Source organism: Carassius auratus, chromosome 7, assembly GCF_003368295.1.
Source record: "Carassius auratus strain Wakin chromosome 7, ASM336829v1, whole genome shotgun sequence".
NCBI lineage: Eukaryota > Metazoa > Chordata > Actinopteri > Cypriniformes > Cyprinidae > Carassius > Carassius auratus.
In genome coordinates, this window is record NC_039249.1 from 25,098,207 (window position 1) to 25,126,112 (window position 27,906).

At 38.9% G+C, this 27,906-nt stretch overlaps 1 protein-coding gene across 1 annotated transcript; it reads left to right on the forward strand.

The window, feature by feature from the left end:
* The first annotated feature begins 32 nt into the window (after positions 1 to 32).
* Positions 33 to 26,965, forward strand: sdcbp (syndecan binding protein (syntenin)). The gene is made up of 9 exons (XM_026268091.1): positions 33 to 1,127; positions 1,548 to 1,631; positions 1,747 to 1,834; positions 1,975 to 2,081; positions 7,483 to 7,644; positions 7,901 to 8,076; positions 25,083 to 25,254; positions 25,390 to 25,481; positions 25,621 to 26,965. The coding sequence occupies exons 2-9, from the start codon at positions 1,581 to 1,583 to the stop codon at positions 25,673 to 25,675; spliced, it is 903 nt and encodes a 300-aa protein (XP_026123876.1). The 5' UTR covers positions 33 to 1,127; positions 1,548 to 1,580; the 3' UTR covers positions 25,676 to 26,965.
* The last annotated feature ends 941 nt before the right edge of the window (positions 26,966 to 27,906 follow it).

Consider the following 27,906-nt stretch of genomic DNA (forward strand, 5'->3'; position numbering starts at 1 on the left):
TATATTAAAAATAATTATTTGATAAATAAGGTATAGAGGTCTCCAATAGCATTGTCAGCAATGTGCCGACCTTACCTGATCCCATTTGTTTGGGCTCTTCGACATTGCACATTTATATTAAAAATTTCTAATCTACTTGTGTCAGAAGTATGATAAACGAAAGCTTTTGTCAAAATAATGACAGGTTAGAAGCACAGTATGATTCCATTTGTTTACAAGAAATTTCTGAGTGCAGTTAAATCCAAGAGAAATCCTACTGTGCAAAGTGTAACTCGGAATATATTTTAACTTTACATTAAAATCAAATTTTTAACAGTGTTCCACCATCAAATTATGGTACTATTTACACCTACACATAAATAAAATCTTTACACGTAAATAAAAATGTAAATGACTATAAATAAATAAAGACATCCAATGCCCCTATTTCGGAAGAGTAAAGAGGGTTGTTGGAGTAACCTGTGCCACTTTTAGGTGTGTGTGAGTGTGTGTATGTATCAGGTTGCTATCATGTATTATGCATTTATTTTACATAGTTGCCTATGTCACAAAGGCAAATTCTTCTACAGAAGGTTTAAGATGGTTATTGGAGTAACCTGTGACACTTTTAGATCTGTGTGTATTTGTGTATCAGGTTGCTATGTATTATGCAATTATTTTACATAGCAGCCTATGTCACAAAGGTAAATTCTTCTTCTCAAAAGCAAGACTTTGGAAGACTGAAATATGCTCATAAGATCTGTGTATATTGTTTATTTGATTATTTTGTCTGTGTTGATTTAGTGCACTGCAGTACTTTCTCTATTATCAAAAATGTTATTATTTAAACGGTTACAGTCCAGCAAAAAAAGCACAGTCCAATGCTTTTCCCCCCTCGCGTTTTCATGTACTGCAAGTAAGCTATTTTAGTCGAACGAGGGCGCTCACTCAGGGGAGATGTGCTGACTTGCGCTCGAGTGTAGGCTGTATTTCCCTCATCCAGCACACCCGAGGACATTACATTCATTACCTCTAAGATCCAGTGAACTAAATCAGCTGTCATACGTTTACTATCGAATAAACCGGACCGACGAGCACTGAAGCCGTATAATACTTTATTGGTGCGCCTAGACTTCTGCAGCGTCAAGGTGAGTGCGCATCATCCTGGCCGCATTCTTACAAAGCGCCTGAAAACGAGCTAATGTTGACTTGTCACAGTCACAGCTATCATGTATAAATATTAATCATTGCGACATCATATCTTAAATCGTGCTGTCTTTTATTATATATTCCAATAACGCGCAACCTGTACATTCAAGAAACAAATCTTCCTTCCGCGAACGACCAGAAGCCTAAAAGCGGATATTTGTTGTCATCTAGTATCTTTATAAAGCGAAAACTACACATGGAAATGTGGAAATAAGGAAATGTTTAAAGAAAAAGAAATAAAAATAAATAGTATAATAATAATTAGTCTAAGTTTCTATCAGGCCTATAGTGTTTTATGCTTTTAGACAGTAAATTATATTTCTGTTGTTACAATAGCTAAAACATTAACATTTCTTCAGGAAATTCAAGTGGCTCGAAAGAGAATAATAACCATGTCACTGTATCCATCTCTAGAAGACATGAAGGTGGATAAGTTCATGAAGGTTGGAAATTGATTTATTTATGTGTGTATGTATTTTTGTGTGCATGTGTGTATTTAAATATATATACCTATCAGAAATGACCACGCCCCCCCCCACAACCCCCCATTTTATGTAGGCACAGAACACCCCTCCTGCGAGCCCATTAAAGGCTTTACCTCTTCCAGAAACTGAGCCTTACTTTGATCCAAAATCAGAAGAGCTAGGTAAGAATCAGATTCTGTGTTGTACATATGCATGATAACATATATGACAGAAAAGAGACTGAAAAATATAAGTCAATTTGAGATATCAGATTTTTCCCACTTATCTTAGACCATTTGTAATGTTGTCTGTCTCTCTTTAGCTACTTCTAGCAGGTTGTACCCTGGGCTGAATGAGTTTATGGGTCTAAATCTCAGTGCAGAAGCTCAACAAAGTCTTTCCTCTGCAGTTCCTGATGAGACCAGTGGGGTGAGTGTTTTTGTGCCTGAAAACTGCTCATCGGCTTATATCCTTTTTCAAAATAACACACAAAAACAAGACATTCTCTTGTGAAAAAGAAGTACACTTTGCATGTATTAAAAAAAGAGTAGTTACTACAGAAATTATTTACTTTTTGCTTTTTCATTTACAAGTGAAAACAATCCATGACTAAAGGATAAACAAAAAGAAGGCATGAATCAAAAATTTTATTGCTAATAAAACAGGTTGTGTTAAGAAAAATAACTCACAAAATTCTGAGGGTGTATATTCACAAAATAAAATAAGGAACAAAACTATATTCAGGTGAATATTATTCTTTAACCAATTAAACAGGATAAAAGCAACAGGAAATGTAAATATACCACAATGGAGAAAAAACAAAAATAAAACTTAAGAATCCAAGAAAACAGAGTCCTAGAAAACAGAGGATACATCACACTTCGGACTCAAGTAAAACTTTATATGTAATTTCATAATTAAATCCATGGTCTGTCAAATAAGGTTAATGATTATTGCCGAAAGTACAGACAAGCATTTATGGTAAAACTAATATACTGTCATGGCTCGTTCACACCAAGCACGATAACTATAAAAATAACGATAAAGATATAGTTCTAAAAATCATTCTCATTATCAAAGAATAGTAGAGTCCACACTACAACTATGACGATAAAGGCACAGAGAAACGATATCATTGGAATCCTTTTCAGAATATTTTTTTCCAACTGGTAAATGATACAAACATTGACAGCCAATCAGAATCCATCCTGCTTTAACAAGCTCAAGAATTTAAAGCGACTGACACATGTGCGCCTAGAATAAACATATGATATCGTTTACTGGTGTGTACGCTAATATCGTTATCTTTATAGTTATCAGTTTTGGTGTGAACGGACTTAACACACCTGTAATGATGGTCCACTGAATGGAAATTTGCAGTTTTATTATACAGAGTGAAATCCAAAACTCCAAACAAAACACAAAGACTTGATTAGACTTGGCTTGACTTAACTTAACTTGACTACAGACATGAAACAACTCACCAAACAGAGGTTAATACATTCAGCATTTGACTTGAAGCACGGCTACAGGTGGTGGTCAACAAGAGCAGCCACTTGCAGTCAGGAGTGTAGTTGAAAACAGACATGTTAGCCAGACACTTTCTGCTCCCGTTAGTGACATTCATGCTGTGACTGCATACTCTATCAAAGATTAAGTGAATTAAATGCAATATTTGCCATCTTTTCAAGAATAAAGTTCAACATAATCATATACTATTTAAATAATAATAAAGTGGGGGTATATATGCTTTTATCAGTGTTTTATGATAAACGTGACTCAATAAAATAGTGCAACTAAGTAAAAAGCTTTTACTGTTCTAAAAGCACAGATTTGTGGGCGTTATTGGAATTGAAAAGGTTAGATTAAACCCCAAATACTTATGATTGTTGTCATGTGGTGAATTTGGCTGACCTGGGTCTACACAGTGCTGTTTAGACCCAGAACCTAATGGCAAAATGAGGGCTAAAATTACCAAACAATGAGGGTCACATGACACAAACCAACCAATGGGAAACAAGGCACAAGACTAAAGCAACCAATCACAACATGAGACACAGACAAGAGTAGCACATGACATGATCACATTAGAGGAAAGAAACACATGAAAAATATCAAAATAAAAGAACAGAAAACATAAACATGAGATAAAACCCAGACCCCATGTTACATATCCTCCTCTAAGGGCAGCTCCAGATGCCCTTGGGTAACACCCAACCTAAAAGTCCAGGAGTGTAGTAGAGTGGAGGTGGAACTGGGGGAGGGATGGCAGGCCAAGCCCATGCAGGGGAACAGGACCTGGATCATGGAATGGCAGAGGAACAGGACTGTGGAGCCATGGACCTGGAACATCTGGCAATGGCAGATTTGGCTTGTGGATCCATGGTTGACCTGGGCCGTGAAGCAGGGGCAGGTCTAGACTGTGGAGCAGTGGTGGGCCAGGACCATGGTGTAATGGCGGGTATAGGCTGTGAAGCAGTGGCAGACTGTGGAACAATGGAGGACCAGGGCTGTGGAGTAGAGGCAGACTGTGGAACAATGGAGGACCTGGGCCATGGCACAGTGGTAGACTGTGGAACAGTGGAGAGCCAGGACCATGGAGCAATGACAGACTGTTAAACAGTGGAGGGTCAAGGCCAGCCAAAGTGTGAAAACACAGTTTGAATTTGGCAGTTATGTGACGTCACTGAACGCTCTAAATCCCATATATGGGACTGTACTCTCAGGGGCAAGGACATACCGCTCAACAGGTTAACTGCCTAAGTTATTTTAGTTGTATTGTGTTGTTTTAAGTTCCTTGTGAAAATTGTAAATACATCTTTGATTGTCACTTTTAACTTGCTTTCTGTCTCATCTTTTTAAACACTCAAAGCTCTCACGCAATATAATCTGACCACATTTGAACAATTGTAAATTTTACCAATAGGGCCAAATGTTACAACTTGAATGTTATAGAATAGGCAGAGAATTAAGCTGCCTCAATAGCAATGAGATAGCAGACAGAATATTCTTGAATGGCCTCAATGGCCATAAAAGGCCAAGCAGAGAGTTCATGAATGGCCTACTTGGACCTGACAGGGCAGTCTGTGAGTTCATGAATGGCCTCCATGAAAGCGGATGCCACCATCTCTGTGGCAGATTCGTGGACAGGAAAGGCCTCTGGGGCAGACCTATAAACAGGAGAGGCCTCTGGGGCAGACTCATGGACAGGAGAGGTCTCAGGAGTGCAGTGTGTAACCCAAACACTCGTCATCACGGGTAGAGGTCTTCATGGGTCCAAAATCCGCAAGAGACCCGTAATGTATTACACCGAACTGACCCGGACCCATCTATTATTTCAAAAGTTGGACCTGGTCCCGTGTAGATCTGAGAAATGCCTACCTGGATCCGACCAGGACCCGTATATTATTTGAAAGCTGGACCCGAACCCGCCGGGTGCACTGTGAAGACATCTAGTCACGGGCAGGGCAGTAGACAGGGCATGCTTGCCAGTTTTGAGTGTGTTGACGTTGTGAGGCTTGAAAGTGTAGAGACCAGTAGGATTCCATCCGCTCGCACTGACATCAGAGGTGGATCCATGCTTGGGTACTATAGCCCCCACCCACCCTCTCAAAAATTATTAGGGGAAACTTGGATGGCATCCATGGCATGACAGGGTTCTGGAAAGGTGGCCATGGCATGACAAGGCTCTCTCTTAACATGGGTCGAGATTCAGGAGAAGCAAGCAGCAGCCATGACATGACAAAGTTCTGACGTGACTGCTGTGGCGTGGTGAGGCTCAGGCGTGGTGGCCATCTTGGCCGGGGTTCTCAGACATGGCAGCCATCTTGCGAAGAAACTCTGGGCTGGCAGCCATCTTGCAAAGAGACGCTGAGCTGGTGGCCATCTTGCAAAAAGGCTCTTGAGTGGCGGCAATGTTGTGAAGAGTCTCTTGAGTGGCCGGCATGACGTGAGCAGGCTCTGGCTTGGCAGACATGACATGAAGAGGTCTTGGTATAGCAGATGTGACATGAGCAGGCACTGGAGTAGCTGGCTGTGCAGGCATGATGTGACCAGACGATGGCTTGGCAGACATGACATAAAGATGTGAAGATGCAAAGCAGATGTGACGTGAGCAGATTCTGGCAGGCATGACCAGAACAGGCCCTGGAGTGGCAGACATGACGTGAGCAGGCTTTGGCTTGGCAGACATGATGTGAGCAGGCCCTGGAGTAGCAGACATGACTTGAGCAGGCTTTGGCTTGGCAGGCATGACATGAGCAGGCCCTGGAGTAGCAGACATGAAACAACTCACCAAAAAGTGGTTAATATATTCAATACTTAAGGAGAGACAATGGCAACATGAGGGCTATAAATACCAAACAATAAGGGTCACACGACACAAACCAACCAATGGAAAACAAGGCACATGACTAAAGCAACCAGTCACGAAAGGTGCGTTCGATTGAATGCAGCTCTGCACAAATCAATCAAATTCCCACTTGAAGCAGTGCATGACGGTTAGAAATTTTGTCTGACTTGAGATGGCACTGATGCCACTTAACTGTCATATGTGGCATCAAAGTAACGCAAGAGCATTTTGAGACCAGCCGGCTGACTCAGATGCAGTGTCTCCAGAGGGACTGCAGGAACAATGATGACGAAACAGCTTTTTCACGATTTGCCAGATTAACCGCATGACAACGATCACATATTTTTGGGTTTATTCTAACCTTTTCAATTCCAATAATAGCCACAAATCTATGTTTTCAGAATGGTAAAAGCTTTTTTACTGTAGTGGCACTGTTATATTGAGTCATGTTTATCATACAACACTGATAAAAGCATATATCCCCCCACTTTATTAGTATTTAAATAGTATATGATCATGTTATGAACTTAATTCACGAAAATATGTTACTGTATTAAGCAGTATATAAAAAGTGATTGTGTTGCTCATGAAAACATTACTGAAACGTCAGTTTATTTGACAAATATCGCATAATTCACTTTCATTACTTTTCATCTGTGCCAGACTTTCACACATTCACATGGAATTCACACTTTCTACTGAATTCACAAAATATTTTCTGATTTATTGGGAACTTATTGTGCCCTTTACTTATCATGCTAATAGCACCTATAACCCCCACATTCCAAAACATTATCACCTGTCCCTCATGCAGCAAGCAGATATTTGGGCAAACAAGCAAAGAACCAGTTAAATACATTTTATAAATTATAAGAGACCGGTAGTTTAAATTAATGTTGGTTGCACTTTATTTTACAGTACGTGTACTAACATGTACTTATAGTGTACTTATCTAAGAAAGTTCTGGTAACACAAGGTAACTACAATGGGGTAGGGTTAGGTTTAGGGGTAGGTTCAGGGTTAGTACATAGTTATTACATAGTTATTGTAATTACTATAATAAGTACATAGTATGTACATGAGGAACAGGACTGTAAAATAAAGTGCTACCATAATGTTACACAAATAATTTCAAACGATTTAAGAAATAATTTATTCTTCAACTTGAACTTACCAATTAATAATTATAAAATCTTGATTGAATCTCCAAAAAAAACCATGAGCAGCATTATTTTAGTGAAGCTAAAACTGATGTTGTAACATCACAACATTTGCTCTTACAGGGTTATAAAGCTGTACTTATCTTTGAAATTTACTTTCATTGTTATAACATAATATCATCTTGATTATAGTCACTTAAAACAATATATTCAACTTGAATTAAACCAATTAATTGTGATGTTACCACATGAAGTATATTATGAGTCATTTGACAAAATATTTATTTTAAACTATTATATATTCCCCAATTCATTTTAGGTTCTTAGTGTCTGCACACATGGAATGAGCTGGGTGGCAGCCCCCATAACAGGAAGTGACCTGGGGGTGAAGCGGGCAGAGATTCGACAGGGTGTTCGGGAGGTGGTGCTGTGCAAAGACATGGATGGGAAGATTGGACTCCGCCTCAAAGTCATAGATAATGTATTTCTTTAATGTTATAAATACTTTTACACTTGAATTAATATAATGTAATAACCTAGAAATCCAATAAGATACAATCTATTGCAACATGTCAATAATCAAAAAGTGAAATAATGAAAATATATATAACATTTAGATATTTGAATAATTTCCAAATATTTTGTTTTAATAAATGACATCCACATTCACATCATAGCAGTACACTCCAAAAGTATATTTGTAATGTCTGATTAACATTTCCAAATGTGTGTTTCAGGGCGTGTTTGTGCAGTTAGTGCAGGCTAACACTCCTGCAGCACTGGCAGGGCTGCGTTTTGGTGATCAGATTCTGCAGATCAATGGCATATCATGTGCAGGCTGGAGTAGTGATAATGCACATAAGGAGCTCAAGAATGCCAATCCAGAGAAGATCACTTTGGCTGTGCGAGACAGGTACACACACACATGCACACATTCATCATACATAGAGCATTTGTGCAGGTTTCAAATACTCTGCACAATGATGTTTAATTTATGAGGATCAGGTTGTCATTAATTATTCATGAAGAGATCAGATGCCGGAGGGTGTGTGAATGTAGTTTAAGCCTTACAACTGCACAGCAACTATTGTTGTAAACCATTATTAATAAAAAAAATTAAGTAGGTATTAGAGACACTCATGAAAAGAGTTTTAATTTGTCAAATTGTATAAGCCAATTAATTTTTTGGGCAAGGCCTGAATTTTAGCAACAGTAGTAACAGGAGACAGGGGAATGGGAAAAGACCTTGAGTCAGAATTCAAGCTTGGGTATACACCAAGCACTGTTACACGATCATACCTGTCAACATTTGGGTACTAAAGTACGAGGGGAGAGGGGTATTATTTTATTATAATTAAAAATATATATAATTAAAAATAAGAGTCGTTTTGGTCTAAACAAAGAGCAGAAGGGTTCAACAATTAATGTTTAATAATAATAAATTAAACCATAGCCTTTTGAATTGTAAGTTATATCTCAGTTTATATGTATGTTTTGTTTAGTTTTGTACTGGAGCACCACCTGAGTCTTCTCCCATATCTACCAGTGATCCTTGTTTCCTTCCTGAAGTTTTTCAGTCATGACTATTGGGTAGTTTTTCTATCTGTGTTTTGTTGTTTTATTAACGGGGTCATATGATGCTTTTTTAAAGATCATTATTTTGTGTATTTGGTGTAACATAATATGTTGACATGCTTTAATGTTCAAAACATTAAACAGAGTTGTGTTACATACACAGTGATGAAGCTATGTGTTTGCAGTACACAAGCATGGACGGTTAAGACAGCTGACATCACACAGATCCAGACCCCTCCCACGATTGTTGATTGACACTAGCGTTTTACCTTAGACCCGCCCTGAGTGAGCTGTCATCATTCTGCCATTGTTTAGATGCTGGAGCAGTTGTAGACAAGAATTGTGATTCTTCATAGTTGTAGACAAGTGATTCAGGTGTTTTGTTGTTGGATGTAATAATGAATATAGCATTCATCATTTACTCCCAACATCTGAGCCACTGAAGATGTTTTGTTTTTTCTTTTGTTTTTTCAATCTGCCTAAATGCATTTATGTTTGTGCAAATCATTCATGATTCAGCTTCACCTCCAGAAGAAGTGAGTATAAGTTTTTAATGAATTATACATATCGCCTTTCCTAATACTGTGATAGTTAGCAAGTTTCATGATGAATGTAGCTAAAGTGTACAGTTTCTCAGAGAACTGCACATCACCGCACAGAGAGAAATGGCCAGGGATAGCAGAACTCATTAGCATTTAAAGGGAAATGCACTGAAACTGCTTGCTGTGAAAAAAGCTATTTTTGACAAGGTAAAAATTTTGTTATTTTTACACTACCATTGAAACTTTCTTTTACCAAAGTATGTTATAGACTTTATTATTAAGACCCTAAAGTCACAGTCAGGTGCAGGGAAAACTGTGTACACAGGGGTCTGGGTCCAAATGCAGGCATACTACAAAAAACAAAACTAGACAAGGCCAAACAGAAACAGAAACAGATCAAACAAGATCTGAAAACCACTCAAACAAGAACAGGATAATAACTAGAATACGGTCAGGTTTGTGTGCTGGAGGGGGAACTTAGGACTGAGGCAGAGCCGGCGGGATGGGCACCCAGGGCAGAACCAGTGGTTACTACAGTGGTGTGTGTGGAGCTGCTATGATGGAACATCAATGGCGGGGGAATTGTGGGGAGCTTTCTGAGCAGACACGGCAACTTTGATATTCTAGGTATTATCAAATTGCCAGAGTTTTGACAATGCGGTGGACGTGGAGGACTATAATGTAAGAAGAGCTCATTCAAATACTGAGGTGCTAAACCATTCAGGGCTTTATAAGTAATTAGCAACATTTGAAAATCTACACAATGTTTAATACTGTAGGTAGCCAGTGCAGTGTTGACAGAACCGGGCTAATGATGTGACGTGACATGACATACAGCCGAGTCTGGTGACCCATACTCAGAATTCATGCTCTGCATTTAACTCATCCAAAGTGTGCACACACACACACCGTAAACACACACCCAGAGCAGTGGGCAGTCATTTATGCTGCGGCACCCAGGGAGCAGTTGGGGGTTCGGTACCTTGCTCAAGGGCACCTCAGTTGTGGTATTGACAGCCCAAGACTCGAACCCACAATCTTAGGGTTATAAGTAAAACTCTCTAACCATTAGGCCACTACTTCCCCAAATATGGTTGTACTTCTTGGTTCTAGTAAGAAATAGGGGTGTAAAGATTCACTCGTTTTCTCGATGCATCGTCCAGGTTTGTAATCGATGCATCGAAAAAACGAGTGAATTGTTACACCCCTAGTTCTTTCTAGAACCAATAAGAAACATGATTTAAGTAATTGATTTAAAATGCTAAGAATCAAATGAATCGTTATTTCTATAGCGATTCAGTGCTTTCAAAATATATACACAATAAATTACTACACGCAAAAATTAATGGAGACCTTGAAAAATGTTTGTGCCTCGCATCTCTCCTTCATACGCTCCACTATTAAATTAAATTTATTGCATGGACGGAGCATATATGTAAGTGTCAGTAAATCATACGCACAGTTCCATTGAATGATAAATGTGTACAGATGCTATAGAGTATATTTTCTACCTTATTCTGTCTAGAAAATTAAAACAATAGCTAATTAAATGTAGTAGCCTATATAAAACAATCATAAAATTGGCATTAGGTAACAATTATCGATTACAAATAATGATTATTGTCGAGCAGTGCTTTATTTGATTTCTTAGAGCAAATTAAAAGTAATAAAAAAATAAGAGAATTCCTTGTAAAAATAATAATAATAATGCATAGGCTACATACATAAAATTATTGTATTTGACATTTGTCTCTTCCTAATTGATGGCTACGCCCTTGGTGTGACAAAATGCTAGTTTATACATAATACTTTTAAAGCTCTTTTTTTAAATCTTGGCTAACATACATTTTTACGTATAGCCATATCATGCAATAGCATCATTAAACTAGCATCTAACAAAGGACAAAAGTTTTTTTTTTTTTCTAATTGTGAATCGAATCGAATTGAATCATTCTAAATTTGCAAAAATCATTCTTGTATCGAATCGAAAACCTATGAATCATGATTCGTGAATCGAATCGAATCGAATCGAATCGCTGCCTACTCAAAGATTCAAGATTCAAAGTCCTAGTAAGAACTCTAGCTGCTGCATTTTGGACTAGCTGGAGTTTGTTTAATAAGCATGCAGAACAACCACCCAATAAAGCATTACAATAATCTAACCTTGAGGTCATAAACGCATAGAATAACATTTCTGCATTTGACATTGAGAGCATAGGCCATAATTTAGATACATTTTTGAGATGGAAAAATGCAGTTTTACAAATGCTAGAAACGTGGCTTTCTAAGGAAAGATTGCAATCAAATAGCACACCTAGGATCCTAACTGATTACGAATAATTGACAGAGAAGCCATCAAGTCTTAGACAGCGTTCTAGGTTTTTACATGCAGAGTTTTTAGGTCCTATAATTATAATAATTTTGTAATTTAGCAGTAAGAAATTACTCATCATCTAGATTTTTATATCGCCTATGCATTCTGTTATTAATTGTGAATGGATGCCACCGCCTCGGAGGAACTGTGAGCGTACACCACTGCCTCGGGAGAACTGTAAGCGGACACTGCCTCTTCTGGAGCTTTGTGAGCGAACACTACTGCCTCGGGGCAGCTGTGAGAGGACACCGCCTCTTCGGGAGCTTTGTGAGTGGACACCACAACCTCGGGGGAACTGAGAGTGGACACCCCCGCTTCTGGAGCTTTATGAGCGAACACCACTGCCTCGGGGCAACTGTGAGAGGACACCGCCCCTTCTGGAGCTTTGTGAGTGGAAACCACAACCTCGGGGAAACTGTGAGCGGACACCACCGCTTCTGGAGCTTTGTGAGCGGACATTACTGCCTCAAGGGAATTGTGAGCGGACACCGTGACCTCGGGGGAACCTTGAGCGGACACTGCCACGTCTGGAGCTTTGTAAGCAGTCTGCTGCCTCAGGAGAACAGTGAGCAAATACCGCTGCTTCTGGAGCTCTGTGAGCGGACACCACCACCTTGGGGAAACATGAGTGTACACCACCATTTCTGGAGCATTATGAGTGGACACTGCTGCCTCAGGGGAATTGTAAACGGACACCGTCACCTCGGGGGAACCTTGAGGGGACACCGCCATGTCTGGAGCTTTGTAAGCAGACTGCTGCCTTAGGACAACTGTGAGCGGATACCGCTGCTTCTGTTATTATTCATAATTAGTAATTATTATATGATGCAGTCACACTTGTAGCAATATTTGTTAGTTCTGCTGTTCCAACATAGTAAAATTAATTAGTTTAACCCAAGCTAAAGAAGAAGAATGCACATTTGATCAGATACAACTATACTCACAATTTAAGATACATTATTCAAATGTTTGGCGAAAGAGATGCGTTTTTTAATCTAGATTTAAACAGAGAGAGTTTGTCTGAACCCCGAACATTATCAGGAAGGCTATTCCAGAGTTCTGGAGCCAAATGTGAAAAAGCTCTACCTCCTTTAGTGGACTTTGCTATCCTAGGAACTACCAAAAGTCCAGAGTTTTGTGACCTTAGGGAGCATGATGGATTATACCGTGGTAGAAGGCTAGTTAGGTATGCAGGAGCTAAACCATTTAGTGCTTTATACACTGTTAGCCCTTACCAGGTTTTTTTACAGTAAAATACTGGCAACACTGTTGACAGCTAGTTGCTGTAATGAATCTTTAACAGTAACTAACTGGCAACAGTGTTGCTAGTATTTTACTGTAACTGAACCATTACAGTGACTAACTGGCAACAGTGTTGCCAGTTATATACTGTAAATAAAGATTTACAGTGAATAACTGGCTGGAGTGTTGGCAGTTATTTACCGTAATTACACGAAACCACTCAGTATAATACTGCATATAAATTTACTGTATATAATATTTTGTGTAACACCAGAATGACAATTTTTTTTTTTTTTTTTTTTTTTTAAAGAGAATGCATATAAAATGTTCATACAAATATATTTTATTAATTTGGGAAAAACAAATACATAACATGAAATGTATCACAAAATTAAACAAATCAGAACATATACTAAAACACAAAAACAACCACATTATCTATAGAATTGGCTAAACAACATCTTACAACATCAGTAAAAATTCTAAACAAAATACAAGTATTCTTATTTCCTTAACAATATAATAACAAAAGTAAAATAAATAACAACAACGCCAGTGTATTTTAGTAACTTAATTAATCAAGCATATTTTCAATAAAAGCAAATTAATGAAATCAATATTTACAATAAAATTATAACAGAATAGAAATAATTTTTTCTTCCTTTACAATATTACACACACACACAAAATAAGTAGTGACAAAATATAATACTCATTCACCATTGACCCACATGTTGTTCCAAACCTGTAATAATTCAACAAATATTAAATGACCAGTTTATGTCTTTATAATGAAAGTCTTAAGAAATACTGCTTTTGCTTACTTTTTTCTATTCAAATTCGGTAAGGCTCTGCAAAAATGTATGGACATGTGGATTCACATTTTGAACCTTTCTTTTAACTGTAGACTCAGTTTTGTGGCTTAAAAAGGAAAATATATATATATACTTGTATTATGAGAACCAAGTACAACAACAAATACACATTGGCAAAAAAGATATTCCTTAAATAAAACCATGATTGGACATAATGATTTTTAACACTTACCTTTGAATAAGCTCAAGTGTGGCACTGGCTGATTCTTGGTACTCAATATTAAAAACATATAAGCAACCAAAAAGCACAGAGAGTGCTGCAGCAAAATCCAGCTTCTCTTCAATGCAATGTGTCACTTTCCCCTCAATGCTGACCATCCACTTAGATGAGGTTAGAAGTTTATCTCCTGAAAAATGAAAAGTTACCATGAAAACTGCAAAGAAACATATAGGTTGTTTACTATATATTTTATGCCTACCAAGCATGACTAGCCTTAGTGTGGCTGGTAGGGTTTGCTCAGTCTCTATTGACATCTTGGTGGAAGTTAAAAAATAAAAGTGACATGACATTCAGCCAAGTAGGGTGACCCATACTCAGAATTCCTGCTCTGCATTTAACCCATCCAAAGTGCACACACACAGAGCAGTGAACACACACACACACACACACTGTGAACACACACCCAGAGCAGTGGGCAGCCATTTATGCTGCAGCACCCAGGGAGCAGTTGGGGGTTCAATGCCTTGCTCAAGGGCACCTAAGTTGTGGTATTGAGGGTGGATAGAGCACTGTACATGCACTCCCCCCACCTACAATTCCTGCCGGCCCGAGACTCGAACTCACAACCCTTCGATTGAGAGTCCGACTCTCTAACCACTAGGCCTTTACTTCCTTTGTTTCCAGAATGCTATATGGTTAGCTGAGTTTTGAGCCTCTCCTTAAAACTTAGAGTGACATCCCTTGGTGTTGCAAAATATTTAATTGATCAAAAATTTACCAACTCAGATTGTTTATTTATTTAGTAATGTTTTATTTATTCATTTAATTGGTTAGTCAACAATAGTTTCCTTGAAAACAACATAAAAAATAGATTACTCAGCAAAAACGTAGCAATATTCCCTTTAAAAGGGTTTATTTTAATAGTTTTATCTAATTATTTAAATAAAATTTGTGAATTAAAGGGAGTGAGCGAACTTTTTTACCATCTCATATGAATTCGCAAGTGGAAGCACATCTCTGAAAAATTACAAGTCACAAATGCACACGCTAGGACCTGACAGTGTTCGCCTGTGGATGCCTATGTATAACTTTATATCGTTTTTGATTGCCTGTGATTTCTGTGCATATGAGACCTAAACAAATTTCTTAAATGCACAAGGGCACTTCTGCATTCCACAGGCATATTGAAAATTTGCTCTATGTTGGTGTCTTTTTATATGTGCATAAAAAACACTAAGCTGGTGGAAAGGCACATTGCACAGTTTGCAACTGTACATTGTGGCAAATGTTGACTAACCAATTAAATGAATAAATAAAACATTACTAAATAAATAAACAATCTGAGTTGGTAAATTTTTGATCAATTAAATATTTTGCAACACCAAGGGATGTCACTCAAAGTTTTAAGGAGAGGCTCAAAACTCAGCTAACAATATAGCATTCTGGAAACAAAGGAAGTCCAAGAACAAATAATAACGATTAAACTTCACATAAAGTATTCTAGAAACCACACTTAAATTTGAACAGTTTACTCCTTGTGTAAGGTTCCATTTTAAGGCTTAAAACGTGAAAACGGCGCAACTGTTGGACTAACAATGCACACTTGAAAAGTAAACAAATGACTTGACCTCCAGGCTGCCTTAAAGAGGCAACACCTTCACTTTTAGAATAAGTGCGTCAGTGCGTGTGTATGTGTGTGTTAATGCATATTGCATAAATCCTTGGTTTCTGCCTGAATATGTGTATACTTCACAATATAATGTGCCGTAATGCACTCGAGTAGTGTCGGAGGACAGTAATTTACTGATTAATGTGACAGTTGGTACCTGTAATGGGTACATAGAGTAATTTACTGTAATTTATTATTTGAGCTGCATACATTCTTAAAGATGCACCTCATATTACAGTAAGATATTGTTCCCAGAAGATACAGCAAAACACTGGCTATTTTACAGTTATTTACCCTAGAAAATACAGCAAGGGTTAACAGTGTAGGTAAGTAATGATAATTTGTAACTGATACGGGACTTAATAGGTAGCCAGTGCAGACTTTAAAATTGGGGTAATATCTATATGACTATTATAATTGGGATCATATTTTCTTGACCTGGTAAGGACTCCAGCTGCTGAATTTTTGACTACCTGTAGCTTGTTTATTGAAGAAGCAGGACAACCACCTAGAAGTGCATTACAATAGTCCAGTCTAGAGGTAATGAATGCATGAACTAGCTTTTCTGCATCAGAAACAGATAACATGTTTCATAGCTTGGCAATGTTTCTAAGATGGAAGAATGCAGTTTTTGTAACATGGGAAATGTGATTTTCAAAAGACAATATAACACCCAGATTTTTGACTGTAGAAGAAGTAACAGTACATCCGTCTAGTTGCAGATTGTAATCTACAAGATTCTGTGTAGTGTTTTTTGGTCCAATAATTAATATCTCTGTCTTATCCTAAATTAATTGGAGAAAATTATTGGTCATCCAATCTTTTAAATTTTTAACACACTCTGTTAGCTTAGATAACTTAGAGGTTTCATCTGGTCTCGTTGAGATATATTGCTGAGTATCATCAGCATAATAGTGGAAGCTAATTCCGTATTTTCTAATAATATTACCAAGGGGCAACATGTATATTGAAAATAGAAGGGGACCTATGACGGATCCTTGTGGCACTCCATATTTTACTGATGATAAATGAGATGACTCCCTATTTATCCATGTGAGTCAAATGTTTTTATTTTATTCAATCTTTTTTAGGTATGGGGGTGCTATTATAGTGACATACAAGAGTCATAGACTAGGTGTGCATGTGTCCGTTATTATTGATGTGCAAACAAACCTATTTGCACTCATGATGCACGGATCGCTATAACATCTTATTTCTGCTTGAAAACAGTTCTGTATATTCACATAGTTGTCAAAATTACAGTATTTCACAAAACCCATTCTTTAAACTACATACACAAAACCCCTGACTCTTCTGGCAAAATCAAACACATGCCTCAAAACCATTTGATCTTTGTTCAAAATCAAACAGTGCTTTCAAAAACATAAACCCATCCAGTCAATATATAAACACTCATCAGCATTCATTAGACACTACATCAAAAAATTGACAACACAGCGTCCAGGGCATGTAGTTACAGATTATATATATATATATATATATATATATATATATATATATATATTATTGCATATTGAAAATAATTTTGCCATAAATATACGTAAATAATTTACAACTCAGTACAGCAAATATATTGCATACTGTAAGTACTGCAAGTAATACAGAAATTCTATACTGTATTTTCAGCATAAAAATAAAGTAAGCTCAAAGAACAAAGACAACTCTAAATGCAAAGTGTATTACACAAAACATTGTGCAAATGCAAAATCAAAGTCAATGAGAGACTCATTCTGCCTCAGCATCCTGATGGTGGAGAGCCACTGGAAATGGTAGAAAGGCTGACACTGTTGATAGCTTCAAAGTTTACATTGTCTTCTACAAGTCTTTGCTGTATTTCATGCAGTCGGAAGACATTGTTTTAATGGACCATATGAACAATGAGAGCCTCTTGCTGTTGGGAGAACGAAGGAGTCCTTGCACCCTCATTTGGTAGTCTTGCAATTCTACAAAAGGGAAAATGCTCTTACAAATGTATACATACAGAAACAATAGTAATGGAAATTACATTCATATGTAAATTGTATTCTATTTTTTTTTTTCTTTTTTCCACACTCCCCTTTCTATTGACAAACTGATGTGCTATATCAAATGTCAAATTAGAAAAACAATAAATTTACCTGTTCTCTTCTCTGAATGTCTTGATTATGGTGGCCACAGTTGTCCTTGTACTCTTCCTCCTCGTCCACCACCTCTTACACAAACTCTTCCTCCTCTTCCTCTCACATTGTTTCCGCCCATCGTGGTATCAACACCCAACGTACCTGGGCCACCTGGACTGGCTTATTCTAGACAACTGATTTGGTCAAATCATTAGAAACAAGTGTGAACAATTTTGAGTTGTTGTGTGTAAACGATGACAGTTGTGTTGTAGTTGTGTTTAACTTTTGCCACATGTATTTACCATTTTGCAACACAGTGCAAACAGTGTCTTAACTACCTGAACTAGTTTAAGATTTTGCCTTCAAAGTGACTGATTCGACAAATGGGTTTAGGCCACTGAGCATAGGGTTCAGAGAATGGGGTTTAGTGTTTTAGCAGTTGTGAAATACTGTAATGTACAGCAAGTGTTTTATAACAGATGTACAGAACCGTGTTTTGGTGAAGTGTCTGAGGATCAGTTAAGTACATATGGGCATCAAACGCTTCATTCACACTAAATTCACTTATTATGCCAGAGGAACTATTTACTGATGACAATGCCTTACGATCGTCGTGTCCCCACAAATTCATAAAGTTTAATTTTTCATTTGTGCTTTGGTGTGTTTAGTTATGCTGCATGGATCTGTGTACAGTATGCAGTTCTTTGGCGTTTCCCTGTGGTGTTGTTTGGTTTGGCAGGTTGACGTGCTTATTTGTTAAAGTTACTTTATAATTAAGGTTTACAATACTTTTAAGTAGCTACTTTTAAGTTTTTAACAATTTGCAGTGATATTTTTGCAAAGTGTGTATTGATTTGGAGAGGAGGGGGGCCTTGGAATAAAAAAGGTTGAGAACCACTGGCCTAGACAAATATTTCACATTCTGAGAATTCTGTTTGACTTTTTGGAGATCAACTACTCCTCCCTGTGGATTACTTCTGACCTATCTGACTTTCTCCATATTGAATTTTATAATATTGAATTTGATGTTCCAAATTTCCTCTTCATCTTTAAAACTTGAAGCTGTATTTTAAAAAACTGGATATTTGCGGTCTAAGATTTCAGAAAAAATAATTGCTGTTTAAAAATAACGTCTTGATAAATTCAGTAGTGTTAAATTTCAAATGTTTCAAATTTCTAATTCAGAACCATGTTAAATGCCACAAAATATTCAGTTTTGTTAAATGGCACTTGTCAATAATTCAAATTTAAACAACACATATTCAATTAGTTTTGTCATACTGTAAGCTCCATGGTCACAGTGCTTGCCAGCAGTCACCAACCTGCCAGCCCTGCAGTCACCACCCTTGGAATGCTCATCACACCCTCCAGAGCCTTTGGGGGTGTCAGGACCGGGGCTCGAACTTGGGTCTCTGATGCCAGAGTCTTAATTTCTACCGCTGAGCCACAGGAGGTGGTTGAACCCAATAGTCAGACGCCTTGTAAACTTAACTCAGAAGAGTTTATTCAACAAAAACAGCAAAAGGGAACAAAATATCCTTTGTATAGAGTTAGGTTACAAAACAGGAAAAACCTCAGACCAGAATGGGTCAAAAATAGTAAAATAGTCTCCAAAACAAAAACTCAGAGAAAAAACTGCAAAAACTATTAACAGGAAAACAATTCAAAAATACTTTCAAAGAATAGATCTTAGAACTAGAGCAGACTTACGGCAGCAACTTGCTTAGGAACAATAATAACCAAGCAAAGATACAAAGAAAGTGATCAGCTTAAATAGGCAGCCCAGAATGAGAAACATGTGAAAACAATTACACTGATTACAAAAGGCACAATGTTGACGTGAGTGCACATTGGGGACCTCTAGTGGCCAAAATAACACATTGCAAAACAAAGGTTCTGACAGGACCCCTCCCTCTAGGAACGGCTCCTGACGTTCCCTCCAGGACAACTGGTCTTGCGAGCGTAAAATTCTTGCACTAGTTTGGGGTCTAAGATGTCCTTAGCAGGAACCCAGGAGCGCTCCTCGGGACCATAGCCTTCCCAGTCCACAAGATACTGCCGGGACCCACGTACTTGACGGACATCTAGTATTCTGTGGACTGTGTAAGCTGGCTGGCCCCCGATGATACGAGGAGGAGGAGGTCTTCCTGTCGCAAGAAAAGGAGAAGACAAAACAGGTTTTAACAGGGAGACATGAAAAGTTGGATTAATTTTCAAAGACTTAGGCAAGTACAATTGATAGGTAACAGGGTTCACTTTCCTGGCAATCCTGAAGGGGCCAATGAATCTCTGGGAAAGTTTGCGGGACTCCACACGCAAGGGAATGTTCTTAGTGGAGAGCCAGACTCTTTGGCCAGGGCGCAGAGTGGGGGCAGGTCTGCGTCTGCGATTAGCCTGGTGCTGGTATTGCTGAGAGGTCCTAAGGAGCTTGAGTCTGGCTTTTTTCCATGTCTGGCGGCAGCGTTTAACAAATTGATGAGCAGAGGGAACTGCAACCTCCACCTCTTGTTCAGGGAATAGTGGAGGGGTGTAACCAAACTGGCACTCGAAAGGGGACATGCCTGTTGCAGAGGAGCGAAGGGTATTGTGTGCGTATTCTGCCCACATGATGAATGAAGACCAAGAGGAAGGACTGTTAGCTGCCATACATCTCAGTGTAGTCTCAAGATCTTGGTTAAGCCGCTCAGTTTGTCCATTGGACGGGAGGAAAACTGGGGTCCTCGATCAGAGACGATGTCTTGTGGAATTCCAAAGACTCTGAACACATGATTTATGACCAATTCAGCAGTTTGTTTTGCGGTGGGTAGTTTAGGCAGAGGAATAAATCTGGCGGCCTTGGAAAATCTATCTACTATGACCATGATAGTGGTGTTGCCTTGTGATAGTGGAAGACCAGTGATAAAATCCATGGAAAGATGGGACCAAGGTCTATGAGGTATGGGGAGAGGGTGCAATAGCCCTTGAGGAGAGCGGTGAGAGATTTTATTTTGGTTGCATGTGGGACATGCGTTCACAAATGTGGTCACATCCTCCTTGATAGTTGGCCACCAAAATCGTCTTTGGAGGAACTCAAGAGTGCGTGAGGTACCAGGATGACAAGTGAGACGAGAGGAGTGTCCCCACTGGAGGATCTGAGAGCGGACAGCTTTAGGGACAAACAGACAGTGGGTAGGCCCCCCTCCTGGGTCTGGTTCTCTGGCTTGGGCTTGTTTTACCGTATCTTCCAGATTCCACCTGATAGGGGCTAATATCTTGGAACTTGGGATAATTGGCGTAACACAATCTTCCTGTGGAGTTTTAACATATGCTCGGGACAAAGCATCAGGCTTTAGGTTCTTAGAGCCAGGGCGGTAGGACAAGATGAACTGGAATCTATTGAAAAATAAGGACCAACGTGCCTGGCGGGGGTTGAGTCGCTTTGCCTGCTGAATATATTCCAGATTTTTGTGGTCTGTCAGTACTTGGAATGGGTGTTTGGCCCCCTCAAGCCAATGTCTCCACTCTTCAAGCGCTAACTTGACGGCCAGTAGCTCTCGATCCCCTACATGATAGTTCCTTTCAGTAGGTGTAAGGCGGTGGGAAAGGAATGCACATGGATGCAGCTTGTTGTCCTCTCCTCTCTGGGATAATACAGCTCCAACCCCTACATCTGAAGCATCGACTTCCACGATGAATGGTCTATCTGGGTTAGGGAGAATGAGAATAGGTGCAGAGGTGAAATGTTTCTTAAGTTTGTTGAAAGCCAACTCTGCTTCAGGTCCCCAAGAAAAGCTGGTTGTGTTCCCCTTGGTGAGAGCAGATAAAGGAGCCGCCACAGTACTGAAGTTCCGGATGAATTTGCGATAAAAATTGGCAAAGCCAAGGAAACGCTGTACCTCTTTTACAGATGAGGGGGAGGGCCAATCCACAACAGCTTGAACCTTTTGAGGATCCATTTGTATTTGGCCAGGCTTGATGATGAACCCCAGGAACTGAACCTTGGTCACATGAAACTCACATTTCTCAGGTTTAACATAAAGATGGTTATCAAGAAGGCGTCTCAGAACCTTACTGACGTGTTTTACATGCTCTTGGAGGGAACTCGAGAAGATGAGGATATCGTCTAAATAAACAAAAACAAATTGGTTTAACATGTCTCTGAGAACATCATTGATGAGAGCTTGAAATACTGCGGGAGCATTAGTGAGGCCAAAGGGCATAACTAAATATTCATAGTGCCCAGTGGGCGTGTTGAAGGCAGTTTTCCACTCATCTCCTTGCCTAATGCGAACAAGATGGTAGGCATTGCGCAAGTCAAGCTTAGTGAAGATGGAGGCTTCTTGCAGCATTTCAAATGCAGTTGTCATTAGTGGCAAGGGATAGCGGTTTCGAATGGTTATCTTATTTAGGCCCCTGTAATCAATACATGGTCGAAGTCCGCCATCCTTTTTCCCAACAAAAAAGAATCCAGCTCCAGCAGGGGAAGTGGATGGTTGGATGATGCCTGCCACAAGAGCTTCATTAATGTATCTGTCCATAGCAGTTCGTTCAGGGGGAGACAAAGAGAATATACGACCTCTGGGGGGACAGGTACCCGGGAGTAGCTCAATAGCGCAGTCATAAGGCCGATGAGGTGGTAAGGAGGTGGCCTTCCTTTTACTGAAGACTGCTTTGAGGTGGTGGTATGGAGCAGGGACTTGAGACAGATCTATGGTTTCTTGGGACTCGAGAATAAGGTCAGGGGGATTCTGGGCCAAGCATTTAGTCTGACAGGTGGGACCCCAACCTAGAACAGTGCCAGTCGACCAGTCAACGTGTGGATTATGCTGGAGAAGCCATGGGTGACCGAGGATAACAGGGAACTCTGGAGACTGTATAAGGTGAAAGCACATTCTCTCCTCGTGCTGGTAAGTGGTGAGACCAAGGAGAGAGGTGAGGTGGGTTACTTTCCCGGGAGACAATGGTCTTCCATCCAAGGCTGTCACAGTTAGGGGTGCAGGAAGAGAATAAGTAGAGATCTGAAGACTCTTAGCAAGAGAAACATCCATGAAATTCCCGGCAGCGCCAGAATCAATCAATGCCTCTAGTTGGTGTTTTTGTCCTCTCCAAGTGAGTGTGATTGGAAGGAACAGCCCAGAGTTGGAAGGTGAAGTGGTGCGTGTAACTCCCGTCACAGTCCTTCCTTGCCTGTACGGGACTGGGCGTTTCCCGAAAGCTCGGGGCAGGTGGAGCGAAAATGACCATACAATCCACAATAAAGACAACAGCGCTCTCTCATACGACGGTCTCGTTCCGAGGGGGAAAGTCTAGCCCTACCCAATTGCATGGGTTCCGAAGAATCTTGGGGCACTGGTGGCATTTGAGCAAGAGCTGGACTGGCAGACCATGAGGAAACAGATGGGCGGTTCCGGCTTCTCTCTCTCAGGCGATTATCCAGTCGGATTGCTTGATCCATGAGGGTTTCCAGATCAACAGCAGGTTCTCTGGTAGCCAGATCATCCTTGATTGCCTCTGACAGACCATTCAGGAAACACACCATGAGGGCCTCATTGTTCCAACCACTCCCTGCTGCAACGGTCCGAAACTGAATGGCATACTCAGCTGCACTGCCATTACCTTGACGGAGGGTGAGAAGTCTCTTTGAGGCTTGTCGGCCACTGAAGGGGTGATCGAAGACTCGCTTGAACTCCTTTTCGAATGCGGAATAACTTGTACAGAAGGGGGCTTGTGCCTTCCAGACCGCAGTTGCCCAAGAAAGAGCTTTGCCAGAAAGGAGGGTGATGACGTATGCAATCTTGGCTCGATCTGAGGGGAAGGACGATGGTTGTAGTTCAAACGTGAGAGAGCATTGAGTCAGGAACCCATCACATGCACTAGGGTCACCTGAGAAATGTTGTGGTGGAGGTAGGCGGGGTTCACTTAGAGGAGAGAGCACTCGAGAATCTGGAAGGGGTACAGAGGCAGCAGGAGAAGCAGTAACTGAGGTAGAGGGCAGCCGGTCAAAGATCTGACGGACCGAAGTCATGAGATCAGACAGCAACTGGGAGTGTCTAGCCATCAAAGTCTCCTGCTGAGCTAGTGCTGACTCATGGCGTTGGACTGTGGACTCATACTGAGCAGCTGTGGCAAGGAGTTCTTGAGGATTTGGCGCCTCTGGGTTCATAATGTGGCTTGGTTATTCTGTCAGGACCAGGGCTCGAACTTGGGTCTCTGATGCCAGAGTCTTAATTTCTACCGCTGAGCCACAGGAGGTGGTTGAACCCAATAGTCAGACGCCTTGTAAACTTAACTCAGAAGAGTTTATTCAACAAAAACAGCAAAAGGGAACAAAATATCCTTTGTATAGAGTTAGGTTACAAAACAGGAAAAACCTCAGACCAGAATGGGTCAAAAATAGTAAAATAGTCTCCAAAACAAAAACTCAGAGAAAAAACTGCAAAAACTATTAACAGGAAAACAATTCAAAAATACTTTCAAAGAATAGATCTTAGAACTAGAGCAGACTTACGGCAGCAACTTGCTTAGGAACAATAATAACCAAGCAAAGATACAAAGAAAGTGATCAGCTTAAATAGGCAGCCCAGAATGAGAAACATGTGAAAACAATTACACTGATTACAAAAGGCACAATGTTGACGTGAGTGCACATTGGGGACCTCTAGTGGCCAAAATAACACATTGCAAAACAAAGGTTCTGACAGGGGGAGCCTAAGCAGATGAATTCCTTCTGTCTCACTCAAGCCAAATGACAATGGAAAACTGTAAATATACTGCCTTTATTGTATAACCACACTGCTCTGATCAATCTGAACGTTGAATGCTTTCACTCTGAATCCATCACCTTCCTGATTCAGGAGGGCTCAACATCAGATATCATCCTAGGAAGTTTCTGGCTCCCATGGAGGAGTGTGTCAAGGAAATCTTAACAGGGTTACATCCACTCTTCAACTTTGCCTGCCTCTTCCATTTTCTTCTGTTTGGCTTGAGGTAGGGCTGTGCAAAAAATCGAATGCGATTTTCATGCACATCTCATGGTTGCCAGGTTTTCACAACAAATCCTGCCCAGTTGCTTCACAATACTAGTTCAAAACTAGCCCAATCGCGTTTCCAGGAAGTTCCCAGATAAAAAATTGCTTTCCGTGGTTAAAATTTACATTTTATGGCATGATTGCCTTGGCAAAATTAGCATTTTAGGGGCTAAATATCCCGTTATTGGTATTATATATATATATATATATATATATATATATATATATATATATATATATATATATATATATATAATAAAAAAAGTAAAAACAAAAATGTTGCCTGAAATACTAACAAATGCATGTTCATTATGCAATTATAAACCAGCACTGAAAATACTTTTACTGTTTGCAGGCCATTGGAGCGAACTGTCACTCTTCACAAGGACATGAATGGCCAGCTCGGCTTTCTTTTTAAAAAGGGTCGAATCACCTCAATAGTAAAAGACAGCTCAGCTGCACGTAACGGCCTCCTTACTGATCATCAGATCTGTGAGATCAATGGTCAGAATATAATCGGACTAAAGGTAAATGACTTCAGTATATTGCATTTGTTGGTTTTCCTTCTTTCTCTTTTGCTGTCTCCTTAATCACAACATGGCCCTTTAAAGCACTTGATTTCAATTTAAGATACTTACTTCTCTTTTCATCTCTTTGATTAGGACTCCCAAATCACAGACATCCTTAATTCCAGTGGAGGAGTTGTCACAGTAACTGTGATGCCAGTGGTCATCTTTGAACACATGATGAAAAGGTATGGAAAAGAAACCGCGGGTGGACAGAACTCAATGCCAATCAGCAGTCTATTCATGCAACTTTACTGAAAGTATCTTTTTCCCCTTCTTTTATTGCATCTCACAAATGTATTCTTAACATTCTTTTTCTCGCTGCAGGATGTCCAGCAGTATTGTAAAGTCACTAATGGACCATTCTATTCCTGAGGTGTGAGATCGTTTGGATCAAACTGTACAGCTGAGGATGATTTGGCCACAGTTTTTGGAGAGCTCACATTTTGTTTGGAGCACAAGTTCAGTAGTGTGTCCACAATCATTTGATTTTATGTTTGTTTATTTAAGTTTAAGAAGTTATTGACGGGCAAAAAAAGACAAAGGAAGGAGAACCCGAGAGTTATTTGTTTCAGTTTTTCCTTTAAATTAATAGTATACCCCAAAAACAACAAGTTACATTTAGTTACCTTTATGTTGTTCCAAACCAATATGGATTTCTTTTTTTTTTTTATGAACAACATTTTTATTCAGATTAATTTCACTTTCAGAAATAAATCACAAGTCAAGGTTCAACAGAACTATGTACAAACAGATGCCATGAAGCCGTCCACTTATACAGAGAAAGAGGAAGAAAAATAAAAGTACTAAAAAATCAGTGAAACCAATATGGCTTTCTGACATATCACACAAGAGAAAATGTTAGGCCATATGCAAAATGTTCACACTGCTCTTTTTCTTTCACTGAAAGTGGGGTTTGATGCTTTTGAACCTAAAAAGTACAGCAAACCATGAACCAACTTACTGTGCTATATTCTAACTCATATGAAGGTAAAAATAGTGTGGAACACATTAGAGTATAATTCATTAACTGATAAAATTCACTAATCCTCTCCTGCCATAGCTGTCAAATGCCATTCTTACTTTTGCATATTAAAACTGGTTCATCACGATCAATCATAACACGAGCAACAACCAATGCAGATTTGCGTCTTCACACTTCATAATCATATAAACATGAATGCAAATAGGGAGCTGCAGTGGAGAAGATTTTCAGCAAGTAACAACTTAAACTTCAGTATGTTTTCTTATTTAAAGCTATATATATCTTCAGAAGACTTACAGCACATAAGTCATATGGTTTAGTTTTATGACATATTATTCATAGTGCTCTTTTAAATTGAAGTACTCTGTCCCCATTCATGTCCTCATTTTAGTGTGAATATTCTGCTTAGCATCCACTTGGGCTAAGAATAAGGTTTGGAACAACATAAAAATGAGTAAATGTTGACAAATTTTCATTGTTGGGTGATGCTTTTAATTCATCTCCTTCATCTTTAGATATTTTTGTTAAGCTTAAAGCTAAATTCAATTACTTGCAACATATATCTCACAAAAAGCATTCTGAATTATCGTCAACATGCATTACAGAATGCTGATGCTGTAAATCAGCCATAATAAATAATGCTTTTAAAATTGCTTTCTAAAAGCCATTAAAAAAAAAAACTATGCACTGCTGAAGAGTTATATATGTATACATATATATATATATATATATATATATATATATATATATATATATATATATAACATTACAGAATTCAAAGATTAATTATGTGATGACTTTATGTTTTCTGTACTGAGTTATAATTGCAGTACAGTTTTGTGCCCATGCATTCTTCTTGTTTTTATTCTTTACATTTGTTTCTGTTTGTGTGGCCTGTGCGGTTTGGTACTTGTTGTGCTATCTTGCTATTACATGTTCATCTAAAGCCTCTTTTGACAGTATCAGGCTGTGAATTACAGCTAAAGAAATCTATTATTTTCACTGTTTTCATATAAAATGATATATTTAATTTTTAGCAACCTATTTTTCCCATCCATAAGTGTAAAAATAAATAAATAAATAAATAAAAATGTAATAATAATATAAGATAATTATGTTGTTATATTTATAAAATAATTAGATTTCTATTCTAGATTTCAATTTCTATAGTAATTAGTAATAGCAATCATAAATTCTACTGTTTTAATATAATTCCAAACACAGCTATAAATTCAGAATTGTATAGCTAAACAGTGGCATCGAGTCAAAAGCAATACTAATTTGTTGATGCTTATAAAATCTGTCTTAACTGTCTTCATGAAACGTTTTGCAGTTCTGACAAAATATAAAAATAGCCAGCTAGATAATGTTGATTTGGTCATATATTTTAATTAGTGTTCAATACATAAAAGCAAACCACATTTTTAAGGTTGCAAGCCAAGGCATAATATCACATATAGCTACATGACAAATGAACATGAGACACTGAAAATACAGCACTGAATCCTATTGGGCGAGTGGAATTTCCACAGCTGACCGTATAGTGCTTCATCAGGCATTCATTACCTTCAACCTTGCTCCTGGAGAGCAACCTTATTGCAAATGCAAACCTCAGACAAAAAAATAAA

Bases quoted from the DNA above. Each gene is read 5' to 3' on its own strand.
- sdcbp (XM_026268091.1), top strand. From the start codon at position 1,581: ATGTCACTGTATCCATCTCTAGAAGACATGAAGGTGGATAAGTTCATG. The intron at 1,632-1,746 runs GTTGGAAATTGA...CATTTTATGTAG, and splicing joins AGGTGGATAAGTTCATGAAG to GCACAGAACACCCCTCCTGC. The intron at 25,255-25,389 runs GTAAATGACTTC...CTCTTTGATTAG, and splicing joins AGAATATAATCGGACTAAAG to GACTCCCAAATCACAGACAT.